Source organism: Nestor notabilis, unplaced genomic scaffold, assembly GCF_000696875.1.
Source record: "Nestor notabilis isolate BGI_N333 unplaced genomic scaffold, ASM69687v1 scaffold1969, whole genome shotgun sequence".
Taxonomy (NCBI): Eukaryota; Metazoa; Chordata; class Aves; order Psittaciformes; family Psittacidae; genus Nestor; species Nestor notabilis.
The window spans coordinates 43,001-62,043 of NW_009944826.1; the positions used below are offsets into that span (position 1 = coordinate 43,001).

At 36.0% G+C, this 19,043-nt stretch overlaps 1 protein-coding gene across 1 annotated transcript in view; it reads left to right on the forward strand.

Annotated features, from left to right (window-relative positions):
- JMY (junction mediating and regulatory protein, p53 cofactor) overlaps positions 1–15,455 on the forward strand; it is a 58,438-nt gene extending 42,983 nt beyond the window's left edge. The window contains exons 6-10 of the mRNA XM_010022573.1: positions 670–857; positions 8,270–8,356; positions 10,930–11,025; positions 12,197–12,749; positions 15,148–15,455. Coding sequence (XP_010020875.1) covers positions 670–857; positions 8,270–8,356; positions 10,930–11,025; positions 12,197–12,749; positions 15,148–15,455 — 1,232 coding nt within the window. The remainder of the gene's footprint in view (positions 1–669; positions 858–8,269; positions 8,357–10,929; positions 11,026–12,196; positions 12,750–15,147) is intronic.
- Positions 15,456–19,043: the final 3,588 nt, after the last annotated feature.

Consider the following 19,043-nt stretch of genomic DNA (forward strand, 5'->3'; position numbering starts at 1 on the left):
AGAAGGCACCATTCAGAGATGAGCTTAATGTTACACTAGGGAGGCTAAAAATCATGAGTGTTGATAAAACTATTAGCTATGACCTTTCAGGCTTGTAATGCTCTGAAGGATTGCCTTGATGTTACCTTCCTTCTGCTACCTCTGAGTAGATACAGTAAACAGATCAGAATCCTAAGAGAGTATTTTTGGTGTTTTGTTGTTTGATTCTCCTTACATAAAATTAATAGTTGATAGAGGTAAGATAAACTCATGTTGAAGACTTCAGAAAGAGCCTGTGTATCCTGAATTTTGTAGTTAAAGCCAGAGGATATTACTGGACATTTTGGGTCGTTGTCAAGAGACCGAAAGATGTGTGGACATTGTAATCAAGTTAGACTACAGACACAAGTGTACATTTACAGTTGTATTTGTGTTTTTGTGATGCTCTGAGCTTACCTGTATAGCAGGCTGTGCTTAATTGGTATTGAATTCTGTTCATCATAAACAGTGCTTTGTTGTTTAGTGCTTTTCCTCCGACCTTTTGATTTTTGATAGTCCTCTGAAAGGACTATAGCATTCTTCTGTATGAAATCTTGCAACTCAGTGGGAGGATTGTTGTTGAACAAAACAAAATGTTAATCAAATACAAACTATTGATTCGACTTTTTTATTGCTGACATTTTAAAACAGAGAAGAGAGATGAGGTGGTATATTATGACACTTACGAAAGTATGGAAGCCATGCTTGAAAAAGAGGATACGGCAACATCTATATACTTGCAAAAAGAAGAGCTGCAAAAGTTACAACAAAAAATCCGCCAGCTGGAAGCAAGACGTGGACGTATTTCAGCCAAGAAAGCCTACCTCAGAAACAAGAAGGTATTATTAAATTGCAAATTTCTAGCATAATTATCAAATTTAATAAAACTTCAAAAGGTTTCATTTCAGGTAAAAATTACAGTCTACTGGAATTTTCATGGATTATATTTACCACTTAGTAGACATCGTTTTACAGAGTATTAAGCATAGTAGCATGTGTTATTACACTGATATTTAAGATTCAGTTTACCTTTTAGTTTTAAAGGAACCTTTAATTACTTCAAAGGCAACAAATAAACTTGTTTCTATTGACTAATGAGTACTTTCATGTGGAAAGTACATGCTAGGATGCATGTTTCTACAGAGAGTAGTTTTATGTATATTTGCAGAAGAGAATTTTCAAGGATGTTTTCTCACTAATGAGTTCTATTTTCATTTTCTCACCTCATCCTTTTAAACTTGCATCGTGCGTCATTGATACTCTGTGTTCAGCAGATATATATGAAATATGGTGTCTATTCTTAATTTGTAAAACAAGGTGTGCTGCTTGGGACCACATTTTCATGCGTTACATGACTGGGATGTTGTGCAGAAAATCGTTTTAATATAGCTAATGTTTTGAAATTGTGTATCATATAGATGTAAATATGTTCGTTTTCTTTTTTCCAGAATTACTTATCTATTGTTCCCTAGCAGTTTGTGGTTACAGCAATGTCATAGAATCATAGGTTAGGGTTGGATCATGTAGTTCCAACCCCTTTGCCATGGTCAGGGACACCTCACACTAGACCATGTCACCCAAGGCTCTGTCTAGCCTGGCCTTGAACACTGCCAGGGATGGAGCATTCACCACTTCTTTGGTCAACATGTTCCAGTGCCTCACCACCCTCACAGGAAAGAACTTCTACTTATACCTGACCGAAATCTCCTCTGTTTAAGTTTAAATCCATTACCCTTTGTCCTGTCACTACAGTCCCTAATGAAGAGTCCCTCTCCAACATCCTTGTAGGCCCCCTTCATATACTAGAAGACTGCTGTAAGGTCTCCACGCAGCCTTCTGTTCTCCAGGCCAAACAGTTCACATTTTCTGAGCCTGTCTTCATATGGGAGGTGCTCCAGCCCCCTCATCATCCTTGTGGCCTCCTATGGACTTGCATTATTAATAAGCAAGAGAGCTTCTTGAGTAGAATAGATCAAAGGTTTGAGGGAGCATTGTAAAACTTGTTATGAAATAGGTATACTATAGGTTATACTATAACCTATATGGTTATGCAGAAGTCTCAGTTGAGACTTTATTGTAGATTGGGGTCAGGGATTGGTGTAGTTCTGTGTTCTCAGTCATGTGTCTTGATGTAGGAGATGACCCCTTTACACAAACATTTCTAGTAGGTTGAGGGTAAAGCCTTTAGGTTTTACCTCCCCTTCATAATTAATATAACCTATTTCTGTACTTGAATGTGAAGCATAACAGCAAACAAAACACTAGTTGATACATCTTATTTTGGATTCTTTTATATTTCTCCAATCACTGTCCTGTCTCTAATGGACACATTATAGAGAAGACTGCAAATAAATCATCATAAAATAAATGTCTCTTGTTAGTCAGTTATGGGAAGTAGCTTGCTCAGTCACTGAGTTTCTTTTATGTGAGTTTGTAAAAAGAAAAATTACCAAGAAGTTGGGCTTTTTGGTATTTTAAGGAATAGATCCTATCATGCTATGCTAATTAACGTAGACTACATTATAATAGTTACGTTCTTTATTCCTGAAGATGAAAAGCCACTGCTGACATCTTTCAGAGTAGACGACCCTGTTTCAGAGCAACAGCCTGGTTGCTGTTCCTTGCTTAATTTTGAGAGGTATCTAGTTAAGAAGCAATCTGAAGCAGGAATAGAGATTTTTTAGCATGCCTTCTTATCTGTATAGTGAACTAGTCACCTTTGATTGGCTTATTTGTTTCAAAGTTATGCTGTGATAAAATACCTTGTTTAAACTGAAGTAATTAGTTCTACACTGTAACATTAGTTGCAGCTTGTGCACTGAGACATGATACAAAGTCATATATGGCAGTATTGATCATCTGGGTCTGTATGTGGGAGTAACATAGTCATATCTGCTCAACATTGTGCTGGAAGAACATGGGTATACTGTTTTCAGGACCTGAGGTAATGTCTTCGCATGGAACTTCACTGCTGGACATCACAGTGTGGGCATCACAGCACTCTCACAACTAGTTCCAGCTCTGCTGATTTTACTGTTCAACATAGCATTATCTGCAACTGAGCGCTGCAGTGAGACACTTAGCTTTCAACTTCTAAAGAAATCACAGATTAGAATAATGCATATTTTAATTTGCAGGGGGAAATCAAAGATTTTTATTTGAGCAAAAAGAATAGCCAGAATTTATTGTTACACCATTTGGTGGTACTTGTTGGGCGGAAAAAAACACAGTCATTTTGATGGATATTTGTTAGAGATGTTTTCTGTAGCTGCACTTACTATTGCCAAGAAATGCAGAGCTCTGCTAAGTTTACTAGTAATTACTTGAAAATCAACTCTTGTGGCTTTGATTCAAACATAAACAAGCTTTTATCTTGAGTGAGCATTCTAGTCATGTTGCAAAACATTGTTAATAAACACTATTTATAGTGCCTGGGATGCAGATAGTTGTGCTTTACAAAACTGGGAGGAAAAAAGGGTTCTTGCTCTGAAATGCTTGTAGTTTAAGATAAGAACAAAGATACAGATGGGATGCAAAAGCAGACTCTAGATAGTGACAATGAGCACGGTGATGACTGAATGCTAAGAGGAAAAAAGAATGAGGGTGCATTTGGAAAGTATATATCGTGGTAAAATTCTCTATGTCTGTCTCAGTTAAGAAACATTCATTGTTGAACTGTGATGAGTCTACTTAATACTTTTCAAATTCTGTTCCTGATCATGCTTTTTTTCCCCAAAGTATCTTAAAACAGATCTGTAAACAAGTGTTCTGTTTTGGACTGGGTTGGTGAGGTTTTTCTGTTTTTTCTCTTCCCTCTCTCCCCCCCCCACCTTTTTTTTGTTGTTCTGTTTGTTGGTTTGGTTTTGGTCGTTGGTTTTTTGTGTTTTGTTTTTTTTTTTTTTTAACCTTGTCAGTTTTGCATTGTAAAAACAAAGCAAGCCGTGCACCAAGTAGTGTATATCACAGACTTGTGATATACTTAGAAATTACAGTTCTTGCTTGTTACTAGGGTTTTGGCAAGTGCAGATTGCCCTAGGAGAATGCCTTCTTTGTAGCACAGATACCATCATTAAGAAAACAATAGGAAATAATTCTCTATCATCAGTTTGTATTTTTTGGTTGTTTTATCATCTGAGTATTCAAAAACATTTTCAGTTAAGATAATGCAGTGAAACAAAATCAATTACTCTGTGTCGAGTAAGAGTGTGTGTAATACAAATGTAAACTTCTGTGACTCCAGTCTTTATTAATTTTGTTTTTCAGAAATTCCTTCCCTGGTTTTGCAATTGATGCTTTAATTTTGTAATGATGATGTCAAATAATTGTATCAAACCTTTATTTAGAAATATTTGCTAAAGGCTTGTTAAAAAGCTCATTCAGTTGTGATTCTGAATAATTGAGCCAGCATTTTTTAAATATATGCTTTTAGAGAGGTTGATGTTCCTTCGCCATACTACGATGAGTATAAACTCTTGATTCTCATAATCTTTTATACAAACCTATTTGCATTTTTTAAGCAATTGTTTCCTGATGTTCTTTTGTGTTGATGACAGCGAGTTAGTTATTACAAAATGGGGTTGTAATAGTGATCTCACTACTTATTTCTTGAAAGCTAGTTACAGATTTTTTCATGCAGGATATTGCTATTGTTATCCCAGTCTACCCCCTGCTGGCTGTACAGTAGTATTAATTAGGTTACTATGTGGAACAAGCAGCTGGGGTTTTTTAGGGAGTTACATTTGTAGAAAAGAGTTAGGGTAAAAATTATCGTATAAAAGGTGTCTAGAGAAATATATTTGAAAAAAATAGTTGCGGAGAAGTTGAATTATTTCACATCCAGGAAAGGTATTCCTTATTGTGAGCAGACTGGGAGAAACAACTGGTCAGTGAAGCTGGGGTATGTTCATAATATGTGCTTTGATCTAGGAAATTTCTGAATGTGCAGGTGTGTCCATTTAATAGGACCCCTTCACTACTTTTCAAACCCATAGTTTAAAGCATAGCTCATGCCAAAACAGATAGACGCAGTGACAGCTGGTATAGGGTTATTTGGTATGCTTTCATATTATTCTTACTATGACTACTTTAACAGCAACTTAATGGGATAACTACACAGAAGGCCTATAGTATAGTAAAATTCTGCACATACTGAGCTTACTAAATGCTTAACTTGGGTCATTTTCAATCTGAAAGCAGGGCTTGCTGGAACTAGTTAAATATAATACTAATGCAGATCTCTTCTATGTACCTTACATGTTACTAGTCTTAAACATTAAGCTTATCCAGTGATGAGGGTTTAAATGGTTCCTCCGCTCTCCCTTTTGTGTTTTCAATAGATGTAAAATTTGCAAATATGAAATTGGTTAAAAGATTAAAAGAGAAATTAACATTATTATTCTTGATGCTGTCTCAATTACATATATACTCCATGTTTCTTGGAGTGTGGCTCTCACTGGACATAATGCTCCTGCTTTCCCAATGCTGAGAATGAAGGAAAAGCACTTCATCTATGCAACAGGCTGTATTCCTGCTTACTTAGTCGATTATGATGCTTTATATATATATAATTTTTTTTTTTTGCCTGAGTTAGTTGGTTTATGTTCAACTTGTGATCTGCCATAAACATTCAGATAATTTTCTTTAATGCTGCCACCTGGCTGGGTTTTTCCTTCATCCTTGTTTGCAGACACTTAAATCTTGTCTACAAGTATAACCTTGTATTTGTCTCTATGAAATTACCACCTTTTTTTTTTTTTTTGACCATTTCTGTAATTAGTTAAGATGATTCAGATTTCTAATCCTGTGCTGTAATGTTTTTAATCCCTCCTAGTCTTTTGTATTATTTCAAGTGCTAGAGATCGAATTATGTTAAAGCAGGTTGCTTATTAGTACAAAGTCAGCATCAGATATGTTTGTTTTGGTTTTTCCTCTCTATTTGTGCTTAAAATAGCTTTCATTATTGCTCTTCATCAGAAAGATTTAAATACTGGTTCTAAAGAGAAAATATTTCATAAAAGTCTGCCTCCCAAGTATTTGTGAGTCAAAAAACCCCAAACCAAACCTAATACGCATTTTCTCATTATTTTATAATACTTTTTTTGTATCTCGTAACATAATGTTCCTCATTGTTTTAGAAGACAGTTGAACTTAGCACATAAATAGGGAATAAATTATAAAGATAAATCAGTGTTACTATTATGAAAAGTCTTTCAGATTCTCTAACAATATTCTGAAGCTATTGCTGTGTCTTTGAAATGCATTGACTTTTCCAGCTGTATTAAGTAAACTCTTTTCATCATGCAAAAAACCCAAACTCCACAAATATAAAACACAGCAGTGTTTAGCTATACGTATACATCTCTGATCAAGCTGGGACAGTATTTCCCAGAAACTTACGCTCCTTTTTTGTTTCCTATATATGGTAGCAACCTAGATGGTCTTATTATTCAGCAACTGTCATGGTTTAAGCCCAGACAGTAACTCAGAACCACACAGCTGTGCGCCCACCCCTTCCCTTGCACCCCGGCTCCTGGCGAGGTGGGGAGAAGAATTGAAAGAATGTAAACCCCACGGATTGAGATAAGAACAGTCCAATAACTAAAGTGTAATATAAAACTATTACTACTACTACTAATAATAATGATAAGGGAAATAACAAGGGGAGAGGTTATAAAACTGAAGACGAAAAAACCAATAAACACAAGTGATGCACAGTGCAATTGCTCACCTTCCACTGACCAATGCCCAGCCTGATCGAGCAGTGATCTGGGCCTTCCGTGCAACTTCCCCCAGTTTCTATACTGGGCATAATGTGCTGTGGTATGGAATACCCCTTTGGTTAGTTTGGGTCAGGTGTCCTGTCTCTGCTTCCTCTTGGCTTCTTGTGCCCCTCACTGGCAGAGCATGAGAGACTAAAAAGTCCTTGATTGGGGCAAGCATTACTTAGCAACAGCTAAAACATCGGTGTGTTGTCAGCATTGTTCTCAGAGTAAAGCTGAAACACAGCACTGCACCAGCTGCTAGGAAGGAGAAAAATAACTGTTATATCTGAACCCAGGATAGAAACATTCAGGACAGCACAATATTTCTGTCTTATATAGGAACACTGGCTACCCACCTATGTGATCACAGTGTGTCCGACATTCAGGAGAATGTCGGGTTTTGTGCATTTTCAAATGTCCAAAATGTGATTTATTTTTTTTTTATTTTATTTTTTTTTAACTCTCCCTTCCTTGTTTTTTGTTTTTCTGCAACCACTGTAGTATATTGTTTCATGGCTGATAATTCTATCAACTACCCCAAGCCATGCTTTCAGTGGCAAAGCTCTTGTCTGGTTCCACCCAGTAAGTCAAGCTGAGTGATGCCTAGGAAGGCTATCATTTTAGTGTTATAGCTGCAGCTGCATTCCAAACTTCTTCCTTAATACTGTCCCCTCTTAGACACCCATGAGATCTGCTTCTAGCTAGACTATCTGAATTTGTTCTGGTTCTGTTTGGTGTTCATACTAGGCATAATCTCATTGCCCATACTGTCTGATTTCCTGGGCCTCAGTATTCTTTGTTCGAGCTTTCAAGTTCTCAGAGTCTTGTCACTACTCCAAATTCCTATTTACATGCTTGTTCTTTGTACCTGACACATAATTCAGTTCTTTTTATTATCTACCTGAAGTTTGAGTGTCATCCTGTTTCTTGCAGGCAATGCAATAAATACCTTTTTTTTTTTTTTTTTTTAAACAGATGTTAGAGATGTGAACTTTATGAACCTGCTTTTGCAGGCATAAAATTTTAACAACTTTATTAGTGCTTGTGCTTGCAGATTGTACACGCAAAAGAATAACTGACATTTGTAAATGAGAAGCTGTCCTGTTGCATAAACAAATATGTAGTATGTTTGAGTTAGTTATTATCTATTTATACAAGTACATGGAGTTACATAGGGGTTTAGGAAGTATTTGACAAATTGGTGTTTGCTGCTACTTTTATACTGGTATTGTAGAATAGACTTTTCAAGCAGCTGTTACTTGTGTATGGGTTTTTGACAGTTAAAAGTAATAGGTTTGAGTTTGGCTTGCTTTTGTTTTAATTTTTTTGTTTTATGGTAAGTTAAATTATCTTGCTTGAATTAGCTCATTTGAGGTAGCACTAAGAATTAGAAAAATAAAAATTACAAAGCCTATTTGGTAAGTATATTATATCTAGTAAATCAATACTATAAATTCATATTTTATCTGTAACATTTTATGTCTCTACAGGAGATCTGTATCGCAAAGCATAATGAAAAGATCCAGCAGCGTCACCAGAGTGAGGAAGAATACAAAATGCACCATACTGTTCAGCTAGTAAGTTTGAGTTTTCTGCTGTTGAGTTTAGCCTTTAGTTAATAGCTTGTGTTCCTCATTATACATTAATTAGGAGAGTATTCACAGTGATAGCTGTTTTAAAAAGATAATGTGTGTCCCTGACGTTTGCACCATGGATTTCTGTATCATAGTATGCTAGTAAGTGGGAGTATAATAGCGCTGTTAGGATGACATTGAACCCAAGCGAATAAAAAAGTTCTTTAATGGTAGGTTCATAGTCTAAGTGATGACTGCTAGGGTTAGGTTGCATGCAGTTTATCACATGCACATAGGTGATTCTGGACATCTCCAAGTACAGTGTCAGGTATGCTGAGTAAGAAAACCATACACATCGATTCTTGAGTCTTAATAAGCTTATTTATTACTTTCTTCTTTCTACAAAACAATTCACTTGAAGAGTATTGCATAAAGATGTAGTTGCAGCTGTATGCTACCCAGTTCTCTGCACCGTCTCATCGCTGAGAATAGGCTAGCTAGTCTTAACTCTCGTGCTGAACATAATAGATTTATCTTAAAGAATACTCAAATTCTGGCCTAGGTGTTGGGAGCTGATATAATATCAATATTTAAAAAAGATCACTGACAAAGATGCATTGAAATCCAAGTCTCCTTAATTCAGGCTTTGATTAGATTAGTGAAAGTGATTCTGTTTCATCCTTATACATTTTTAACATTGATACATTTATCCTGGAAGTCAGCTGCATAATTTATTGTATGAAAAGGCTACTTGTGAAAAGATCATAGGTATTGGCATACTCTTTTGGAAACTTAAGAATTTTTATTTATTTTTCTTTTCAGTACTTGGAGTACAGTAAAGAACTTTGCTGTGTAGATTGTTGTTCATTTATCACTTTTAAAAATAAGACTCGACAAAGCTAAAGATTTTATTGTCTTTCAAACATTTTTTTTTTCCTATTGACTTCATGGAATTGTCTGCTTGCATTATATGAAGAACCTTAAGCTGTATTTTTGGTCTTTTTGTCTGTTAATAATTTGACTGAAAGTTTCTACTGTTACTCTAAAATAGGTTTTCAGCCAGTTTCATGGTTTCATGAAGAATTTTGAATAGGTAACCTCAGGGGTGCCCAGACCTGAAACCAAATAAAAAATGCAATTTCTCTATTCTTATTTATAAACAAAACCAAACACAATCAAACAACAAGCAAAAAACCAAACCCCCAAAAGAAACAAACCAACCGACCCCCTTGAGTTTGAGACTGCTTCAGGAAAAGTTTGATCAGATTGTGTATGGAACATTGAAGTGTGGTGATAGAACTATCCTTTCTTCTTGGTACAATCTTTCTTTATGCTTCTGTTTTAACTTCTCTGCCCCATTGCTGTTATTTTCTTTTCACTATATGCTTCTATTTCTCTTCACCTTTTCATGTTTCCTATCCTTACTATTTTCAGACATGTTCTCCTCTTCCTGACCCTGATGTATCTATATTTACTTCCTTCCAAATAATAGGGTTGGCTCTTTATGAAGGATACCAGGCCACTAGCTTACTTCTGAAAGTGGCAGGCAGGCAGACATTGCTTTTGTGTTGACTTAATGACAATACAAGCTTACGAAAGTGATCAGATTTTTTAATTATGATGATGAAGATGAGCTTTTAAAAGTATTACTGAATGTTGTGAGTAATTTAAGAATTAAAGCTGCTGTTTCTGCTTAAAGTTTATTCTGTAGACTCACCTGCTCTATCACTTTTCCTGGTAACTTCTGAACTTACATAGAGTGACTTTTGCCATTTGACAACAAGCACTGACTTTCAGTAAATGTGACTGAACAGTAGTATTATGTTTCAAAGATGTAGAAACTTTGCTGAAGTTTTGTGAAAATGCATGACTTGTTAAAGGAGGTAGACCCAAATGTGTGTTTTCACTGAGGTAAGTTCCCTCAAGAAGAAATAATTGTGTTAGGAAGAAAAAATTGCAAGGAAGAGCTTCAACCATTTATTGGAGTAAGATTACAGAAAAATGAAGCTGGATTAAATAATGACAGCTTAAGTAAATTCTAATGAAAATATTACCTTATTTCCTCAGGATTGGGTTCAAAACTTTGTGGCAGTGAGTTCTGTGACTTCTTGCACTGTGAAAATTCTAATATGATATTCTAACATAAAAGGGCAACCTTGCACTTTGGGCTGTCATTTTGTTCTTGGAATGAGAGAAAATGGGTACTGGTTTGTTGTCTGGCTAATTTATGCCATTTTTAATCTAAGTGGTCTTTTTTCAGTATAATATTCTGTCACATCTCTAGTTGTTTCTCATCTGCAAGGTAACAAATCTTCAAGTACTCCAATTCCAGTTGGAAATTTTTCTTTACAGAGCTTTTCATGTCTTTGAAATTGTAAAACATGAAACGCGTAATATTTTGTAAGGGGAAGACACAAAGACCAAGGTTTTGAAGTTCAGAAAATGTGTTTATTTAAGAAGTAGATTGATAGGTAATTCTTAACAATTAGTAGAAGTGTTCTTTTAATTCATTTTTTTAGTGATGCTAAACATAGCATTGGATGTAATATTTACATGCTTTCCATGTATTTCCTTAGAAGCGAGATCAATTACAAGAAGAAGAGGAAAGAAAGAGCTCCTGGGTTAGTCAGGAACGACAGAAAACACTGGACAGACTTCGCACGTTTAAACAGGTAATAGAAGAGTTATTCTTTTACACCAGTTCCTTTTGCAGAAGTAATTTTCACTTATTCCACTCATTCACTAAACTATGCAATTAGCTATTCTTTTTCATTGTGCGGTTAACTGTTCTTTAGAAAACTTACAAGAAAATATGGCATTGGTGGTAACGAGTATCTACGCCTTGCAACAAGACACTTAGCAAACTTTCCTAAAAGAAGTATAATCTAAAGGTATTTCCCACTACCACTGATTGCTAGAATACCTGCCAATACTTGGTCCTTCCTACTGCAACAGAAGTATCAGAAAATGGGTAGAAGGTAGAATGAAGGGGAATGAATAATGAAAGGGATTAAAGTGCAATAAAATAGAGATTGTATTAATTGATGAAGACTTTTTTTGGTTTTGCTGAATACATTAGAAAAATATAGGTAGGAGAAGTTTTTATACTTAGCAGTACTTTGCTCAGCAGTATGATCTTTGTATCCTTATTGTTTGCAAGGCTTTTGAATTGCATAGCTTCTGTAAATTAGAGCAGTTGTTAATGAGTGGACTTTATATATAAGCGTATTTATATTGTTACGATCTCTATTGCTATAGGCCTACCACAATTGTTTGTGAAAGGTATTAGAACTGTCTTTCAGAAGCAGCTTAGAAGGAGCTATGGATGAAACTAATATGAAAAGACAGATATTGAGGCAGCAATTTAGTTCTTAAAATACTTCGTAAAGTCTCCAAATGTTTCATGTTTTCAAGAGATAAATTTTTAGGCAGTATGCTTCACATCTAAGGCCAGTGTATAGGGTCAGAGAGGACTTCGTTGCAGAGGGAGCCATTGGCCAGTTTTAGAAGAGGAAAGCAATAGGGATTTTAATTTTAGTTTTCAGAAAAAATAGTTCTGAGTGTACATCCTGGTTCTTAGTGAAATCCTGATTCTAACCCATGTATATCCCACACCAGTCATGTAAATTGTGGCTTAACCAAGAATAAAAATTAAGAAAACGGATCATTTTTGCATAAAGGTGAGGATATATTTGTTTCGGTTTTACATTAAGAGCAAAATGCATGAAAATAGCAGATGACTTCTACTTGTCAGAAAGGCAAACTCCAACAACTTAGAATCTAGAACAGTACTTGCATATTAGTCACATACTTCTCTAACTGTCAATAACTTATCCACTTTAGCGGTACCCTGGGCAAGTAATACTTAAATCAACCAGACTACGGCTAGCTCATGCAAGAAGAAAATGTGCAGCCAGCTCAGTGTCCTGTGTTGATCAGCCTCAATCTTTGCCAGCAACCATACAAATCAAAGAGAAAAGTGAAGAGGTGGAATCAGAAAATGCAGTTCAGCCTTTGCAAGCGCAAGAATTCACAAGCTTAGAACAACTTCAAGATACCTCGTTACCTCCTGATGGTCTTAACTCTGAACTGCCTCCTGTTAGTATTTCTTCACTCACCAGTAATGAGCTTGAACCAGAGATTATTACTGTGGTACCACTTCCACCCCCTTTGCCTCCTCCACCACCTCCACCTCCACCTTTGCCCTCCAAGGAAGATGCTGCTGCAAAACCCTTGGAGAAAAGTGACAGCTTTGTTAAACGTCAGAGTGAGGAGAAGGGAGTCCAGCACTCTTCTGGTGTCCCACCAGCATATCTGTTTGACAGCAGTCAGCTAGTCAGTGCCAAGAAGAAGCTTAAGAAGACTGGTGATCTAGAGGGTTTACAGAGGAGGAGAGGTAATGTTATATTTCTGTGTATTTACTTGTAATGAACATTAGTTCTTTCTTCTGAACTTCTCTGTAGAAAATTGTATGCAGTGATTTACTGATAGTTATTAATGGGAAAGTCATTAGATCCTTTTCAGCTGACAGATGTTGGCAACTCAAACGAAAGATAGGACTTCTAGGACAGGGTGCTGTATACTTGTTTATTTAGACAGAACACACTTGGGAAACTGACTTTACAATATACCATGTTAGACTAGCTAGAACATGGACTTAAACATTGTCTAAAAGAATCCTTTCCTATATAGCTTACAGCCAGCTCTTACAAATACTGTATGCTTCACCTGAGGTGGCAGTGTTTTTTAGTAAGAGAATTTTATGTAGTTCATGACCTAGTAAATGAATACTTATCTTGGGACACAGGAAACCTTGAGAATGGTTTCTTCAAAGTTTTCTTCAAAATTTCCTATAAAAATCTACAAACTCCCAAGTACCCTTGAGGACTGAGTAACAATATATTCTTTTAACTACAATTGGAAATTTAAGTCTATGATCATTCAGCAAAGCATAATAGTAGTTAAAAGATCAGAAGCTTCTTTGGAAACTGAAGAGAATGAACAGAGCACAGGGCTGAGCTGGGAGATCTGTTAACAACTTGTTGATTCTGTGCTACTTGTTTTTAACTGTTTATCCTTTACCCCATATTTAAATGGGGAGAATGGCAGCCATGTTTGAACAAAATAATCCAGGTGTTGTGGTGAAATGTGCTATATTGGAGCAGAGTTTTTAGTTGCAAATCAGAGATGGGATTTTCAGAAGTGCTCAGCCAAACTACTTTACTGGAAGTCACTGAGAAAAAGTACTTTGAGTGAGCCTTGATTCACACTGCAATAATATGGCTGTGATAACATTTTATTAAAAATTCTACATGGCTCTATCAATTACGTCTACAGAAAACATTCCTTCACTGACATTTTCCCTCATCCAGATAAAACCAAAATTAGAATTGTCTTCATTCAGGCAGAAACAGTGTTTTCCCTAGAATTTCCCTAGAATTGTCCTTAAATGACTGAAAACCCTTGAAGGAACTGCATAGTTACAGAATTCTTAAGCTCTTAGGAATTTTGCGGGTCATAGGTAGTGTCTTGAGTTCATTATCGATTTTGATGCTTGTGTGCTCCTTTTTTCTGTAATCCTGTTGTTTATTTTTCTGATATCCATTTTATCTTGCAATTTTATATAAAGCATGTATTATGTCTGCAATTTGATATACGTCATAAAATGACAAATATAAAATCGAATTATATCCTCTCAAGGGTATTGTTAATGTCTGCAGCAGCACTCTACCTGCTGCTCTGTGTTCCCCAAGATGTTCCAAGTCTGTAAGTAGTTTCAGAAATATGTCTCTATATAACAGGTGATTGTTCTACAATCCTTCCTTCTTCCTTCAAATGTGCAATCCTGTATTATTTTATTTCTCTTTTCCTTGTGTCTATTCCAACTGTCTTGGCCATTAGTCTGATGGACAAAGCTCACTCATAAATGCAAAATAGGTTTAAAAAAAGTATTCTAAGATACACAAAAAAGAACCGGAGATGGATATTTATTTACTGATCAACATATGCTGCACATTGCATGTGCTAGTGTATGCGAGCCATTTCAAACTGCTGGTACTTCACTGTAAAGCATTTTCTGGGGTACAGACCTTACCTGCTTGTAGCTTTTCAAAGAGCCAAAGCTCTTTCAAAGATTTTTATTTCTGCAAAGAACTGTTTTCAAGTTGGTGATAAAGGAAAGACTTGGGATAAAGTATTAACTCTGTTTTCATTAATTATAAAGGAAGGCATGTAGGCATAATACATAGGCATGCTGTGCCTATGTGCTAATGCATGCATGACTCCAGAGGGGCAGGAAATGCATGCTGTTAGAGTTGACTGTACTGCTGCTTCCCTCACTGGCATGTAGTAATAGTCATACAGTAGATAAAATCCACCACAAAATGCAAGTACTGAGAATGTATTGCACAGTCCGATACTTAGGGTGTGTACTCATTACCTGTTTCAAAGTGAAGAAGGGTAATCTGATAAACATTTTGACTGTGTTGGACTCACTGCAGCTGGTTTGATTTTTTGACTGCAAACAGGAAAGCCATCTTTCTCAAAAGGTTTTGCTACCTGCCTCATAGGAAGTTAAGTGGTTTCAGAAATTGTAATTGCCTGTGTAAACCAGTTTTGACCTTGTAATAGGGAAGATAAACTTGGAGGCTAAAGCAGTATCAGAGCTACCATTATATAGACAGTATGGGACTACCACGTTAGTAGTATATGACTACTTTTTGGTCTGAAGGAAATAGATGAAGACTGATAAAATTTAATAAAAATAATACTGAAGGTCTTTTGATTTACTGCAGTGAGTTCCCCAATGGATGAAGTGCTGGCTTCCTTGAAACGTGGCAGCTTTCACTTAAGAAAAGTTGAGCAAAGAAGTCTCCCTCCTTTTCCTGATGAAGATGATAGCAATAACATCTTGGCACAGATCAGGAAAGGGGTGAAACTGAAGAAAGTGCAGAAAGATGTTCTGAGAGAGTCTTTTACAATCCTGCCTGACACCGACCCACTGACACGGAGCATCCATGAAGCATTGCGACGGATTAAGGAAGCATCACCTGAATCAGAGGATGAAGAGGAGAGTTTGCCTTGCACAGACTGGGAAAATTAACCTGTAAATAACCTACTTTTTAAAAAAATACTTCTTCAACACGTTTTGTATAACAATAGAAGCTAAGCCTCAGGTTCTTCATTGTAGGAGACTGAGTATGAATGTTACTAAACTGTCTGACATCAAATGTGGTGAAATATGCACATATGAATTCAGTGTCACTGACTTTTCAAAGAATTACAGGTTTGTAGGAAGAAAAACTTTTTTTAGGCAACATCTTACCCTTTTTCTTGTTTGAATACTTTTGCTGAATATTGACATGACTAGTCCTAGGAAAAGCTCTATTTTATTTAGTAAATTTAAAGGAACTGTTTGCAGCTTATCAAAAAGCTTTTAAGTAACAAAGCAGCACAGTCACTCTTGGACACACCTTGTGCCTATCTTCTAATTACTTCTGACCTTGTAAAAAATTAGCATTCTTATCTCTTCAGACTGAATACCTTCTAGTGAAGGATAGTTAGATTTGACTGTTGAACACATTGGGATCTCTTTGGTCACCCTCTGCCACTGACTCTTTGATAGCTTGGTTTCAAACTGTAAACTGTCAGACTTACTTGAATTTCCAGACTATAAACAGTAAATATAAAAAGAATTATTTATACTTCTGCTGCTCATACAAATGTGAACTTGCATTATACTAAGCTACAGTGCTTGAAACTACAGGTACTAGGCTTCAGTGGATGAAATTAATTATTTCAGAACAAACCAGAAATTAGCAGGAGATTATCTTCAAAATCATGGCTTCATCAGTAGCACAAACAGATTCTTAATTACAACAACAGCATACACTGCTATTGTTCCTCAATGGTTCTTTTCTGCTACTGGCATGTGGATGAACTTAAGTCTTAATGAAAGTTCCCACTAAACTTAAAATTTGGAGAAAAGAGAGATATGAAAATCAGCAAAGAATTTTAAAATCTTTTTAGAAATCCAAGGCTATTTCAAGAGTATTCAAGACAAATATTTATAATCATTGCAACACAGCTAGCAGTAGGAAGAAGATAACCTTTTTGGATGTTCTACCCTGGTTAGTTATTAGCATAGGTGGAGAGTGAATATTGATAAAGTGCTGCAGCTGTTTAAAAAGTGAAAGTGACTTAGCACATCCTCTGCTGAATGTCATTGTGATTATGAAATACCATGTCTCAAATTGATTGGTATGCTATTTTCAAATAATACTATTTAAAATTTTTTAAAAGGAGAATCAATGTTGCCTTTATTTCCTCATGAACTAGCCATTGGCCACACTAATGATTTACTAATGACTAATTACAGCATGCCAATTCTTTTCCATACCAAATGTACTGCTACTTTTGGAGTTGAAAATCCAGGAACAGAGGTACACTTAACTCTTGCTAAAACTCAAAGTAAAAATAGTTTTGATTGGGTGTCACCTTTTTCTTCACTTGCATACTGTGAACTCCCACTACCTTCAGAAATGAAGTGACAGCTATAAAAGAAGACATGCCTTGGAACTGATTTGGCTTTCTCAGTGCAATTATTCTCTATTCATTTACTAGATAACTGAACACATTTAAACTTTGTGATTTGACTTAATGATTTTGTTACATCTAAGTTATTCTTTGGATCTTGTTGCATTGTTTAGCAAGAATATTCTTCAATACCATAGGTCTCTTAAAAAAAAAAATAATTTTTCCGAGAGTGACTTTGAATGTTTTTAATCTAATTAATGGGATGGGCCTCCCTAACATTTACCAGTAGAAGTGTATCCTTTTAGAAGTCTTATGTGTACATCGTCATACAATATAAATAGATGTTTTCCTCTGCTATCCTTTGCAGCCCCATAGAAGCAGTTCACAGTGCACATTGAAAATCACTGCTGTGTAGTACCTGCAGTGCAGTGGTTGTTGCTTCCAGTTTACCAGTCTACAGTTAGGGCACTACCTTTTTGAGGAAGTGCTCCTGTCAAATGCTGAGGTCCCATGAAATTACTTGGACCTAAAGCAGGATGCAGTGACAGAGTTGTGAGTGCATGCCCCTTGGAGTTCTTACATCTGGGACCTGCTTTCTCTTTAACAATGTCATATTTTATTATGGAAACAATCCTGTTTTCATGAGATGAGACTATTTTGCAGATAGTACGGATTTTGATTGAAAAATGGTTATACGAAATAGCTAACACTCAGGAAGGGAAAATAGCCCCCTGCTGTGGAAGCAAGTGAAATAATCTGGGAGAACTGAGATTGAGACAAAGCCCTCATGAAATTCAGATGAATAAATACGTTTCACATAGATGAACGTGCTTGCTTGAACATGCAGACTGGTTACCCAGAATTTATTATTCGAGAGTAAAATCTAATGAAAGTGTGCTGTAGAAGCTGCAGAAGAGTATTTTTTCTATAAGATTATCAATTTAATACCAAGCTTTAAGATTGACTTACTGTTTTTTAACTGTAAGCTCTGCATATACAAAAATCTGTTGCATAGAGATTGTAGGTTGAAAACAGTTATACGAAAGTGTGTTGGTATATTGCAAACTATAGTTAATACATGTACATGCTTATAGGCTAAATGTAATGCAATTATTTGCCTTTGGAATGAAGGCTAAATCTGATCTAATGTTTATCAAGTGCCAAGAAGTCTCTCGATGTATGTGCAGGGAGTATAAACAGTGCCCACTGAAGCAGTTTTGTTAATTATTTAACTTTGAAGACAAACTAATAGTAACTGATTCCTGCAGGAGATGTAATCATCTCTTGTATTATATTTATGAGTTAACTTCTACATAGCATTACGACTGATTTTTTTGAAGACCGGTTCCTTCTTTATGGGCACTCTAAACCATGCACAAAAATGTTGAGGCATTCTGGGTATTGGAAGTACAGCTGAACAAGCAGTATAAAGATGCAGTAGCTTCTGTATGAAAAATTGGAAGATCAGTGTATCAGAAGATACCAAAAAGTATCCCAAGGCTATCCATGTGTGCATACATAATGGTACACATAAATCACTATAGTACATTAAAAAGTACTGTAAGTAATGTGAAACCTGGGCTTGTGGGAGTGACAAAGTAATGGAGAAGCAGTGAGTTTTCTGTTCTCCACAGTCTTCTAATCCACTATTTTGGGCCTCTTAAAGCTCTTATCTGCGTTCAGTGCCAATAATACAGAGGCAAAAAAAAAACCCTAGTCATACTCTGTGTGTTCTGGCTCCAGAGTTGAGTGTGTAATTACCCTGGGAGCAAAGAGAGTCAAGGCTTTTGAAGACGCTACTCAGTATTGCATGTTGGAATTGCATAATATGTTGATCAGACAGTATTTGTACAGCTATTTAGCTTTTCAGATGTTCCTTTCTCTTTTTTCCCTGAACAGGTGATTCACAGCTACTGACCTGAGGGGAGAAACCCCTGTTGAAGATTACTTTTCCTCATCATTTTTGAAAATTCAGAGCCAGCAGTTATGACCATCAATTCCATAGGAGGCTTTCTTTGGCAAAGAAGTAGTCTTTCTTTGGCAAACAATTAAGTATATGGAAGAAGTAGCCTGAAAAGTTAATTTTTGAGTCACTACTTTTTGTTTGGTTGGTTCGTTGGTTGTGGGATGTTTTTTTTTTTTGGGGGGGGTGGGG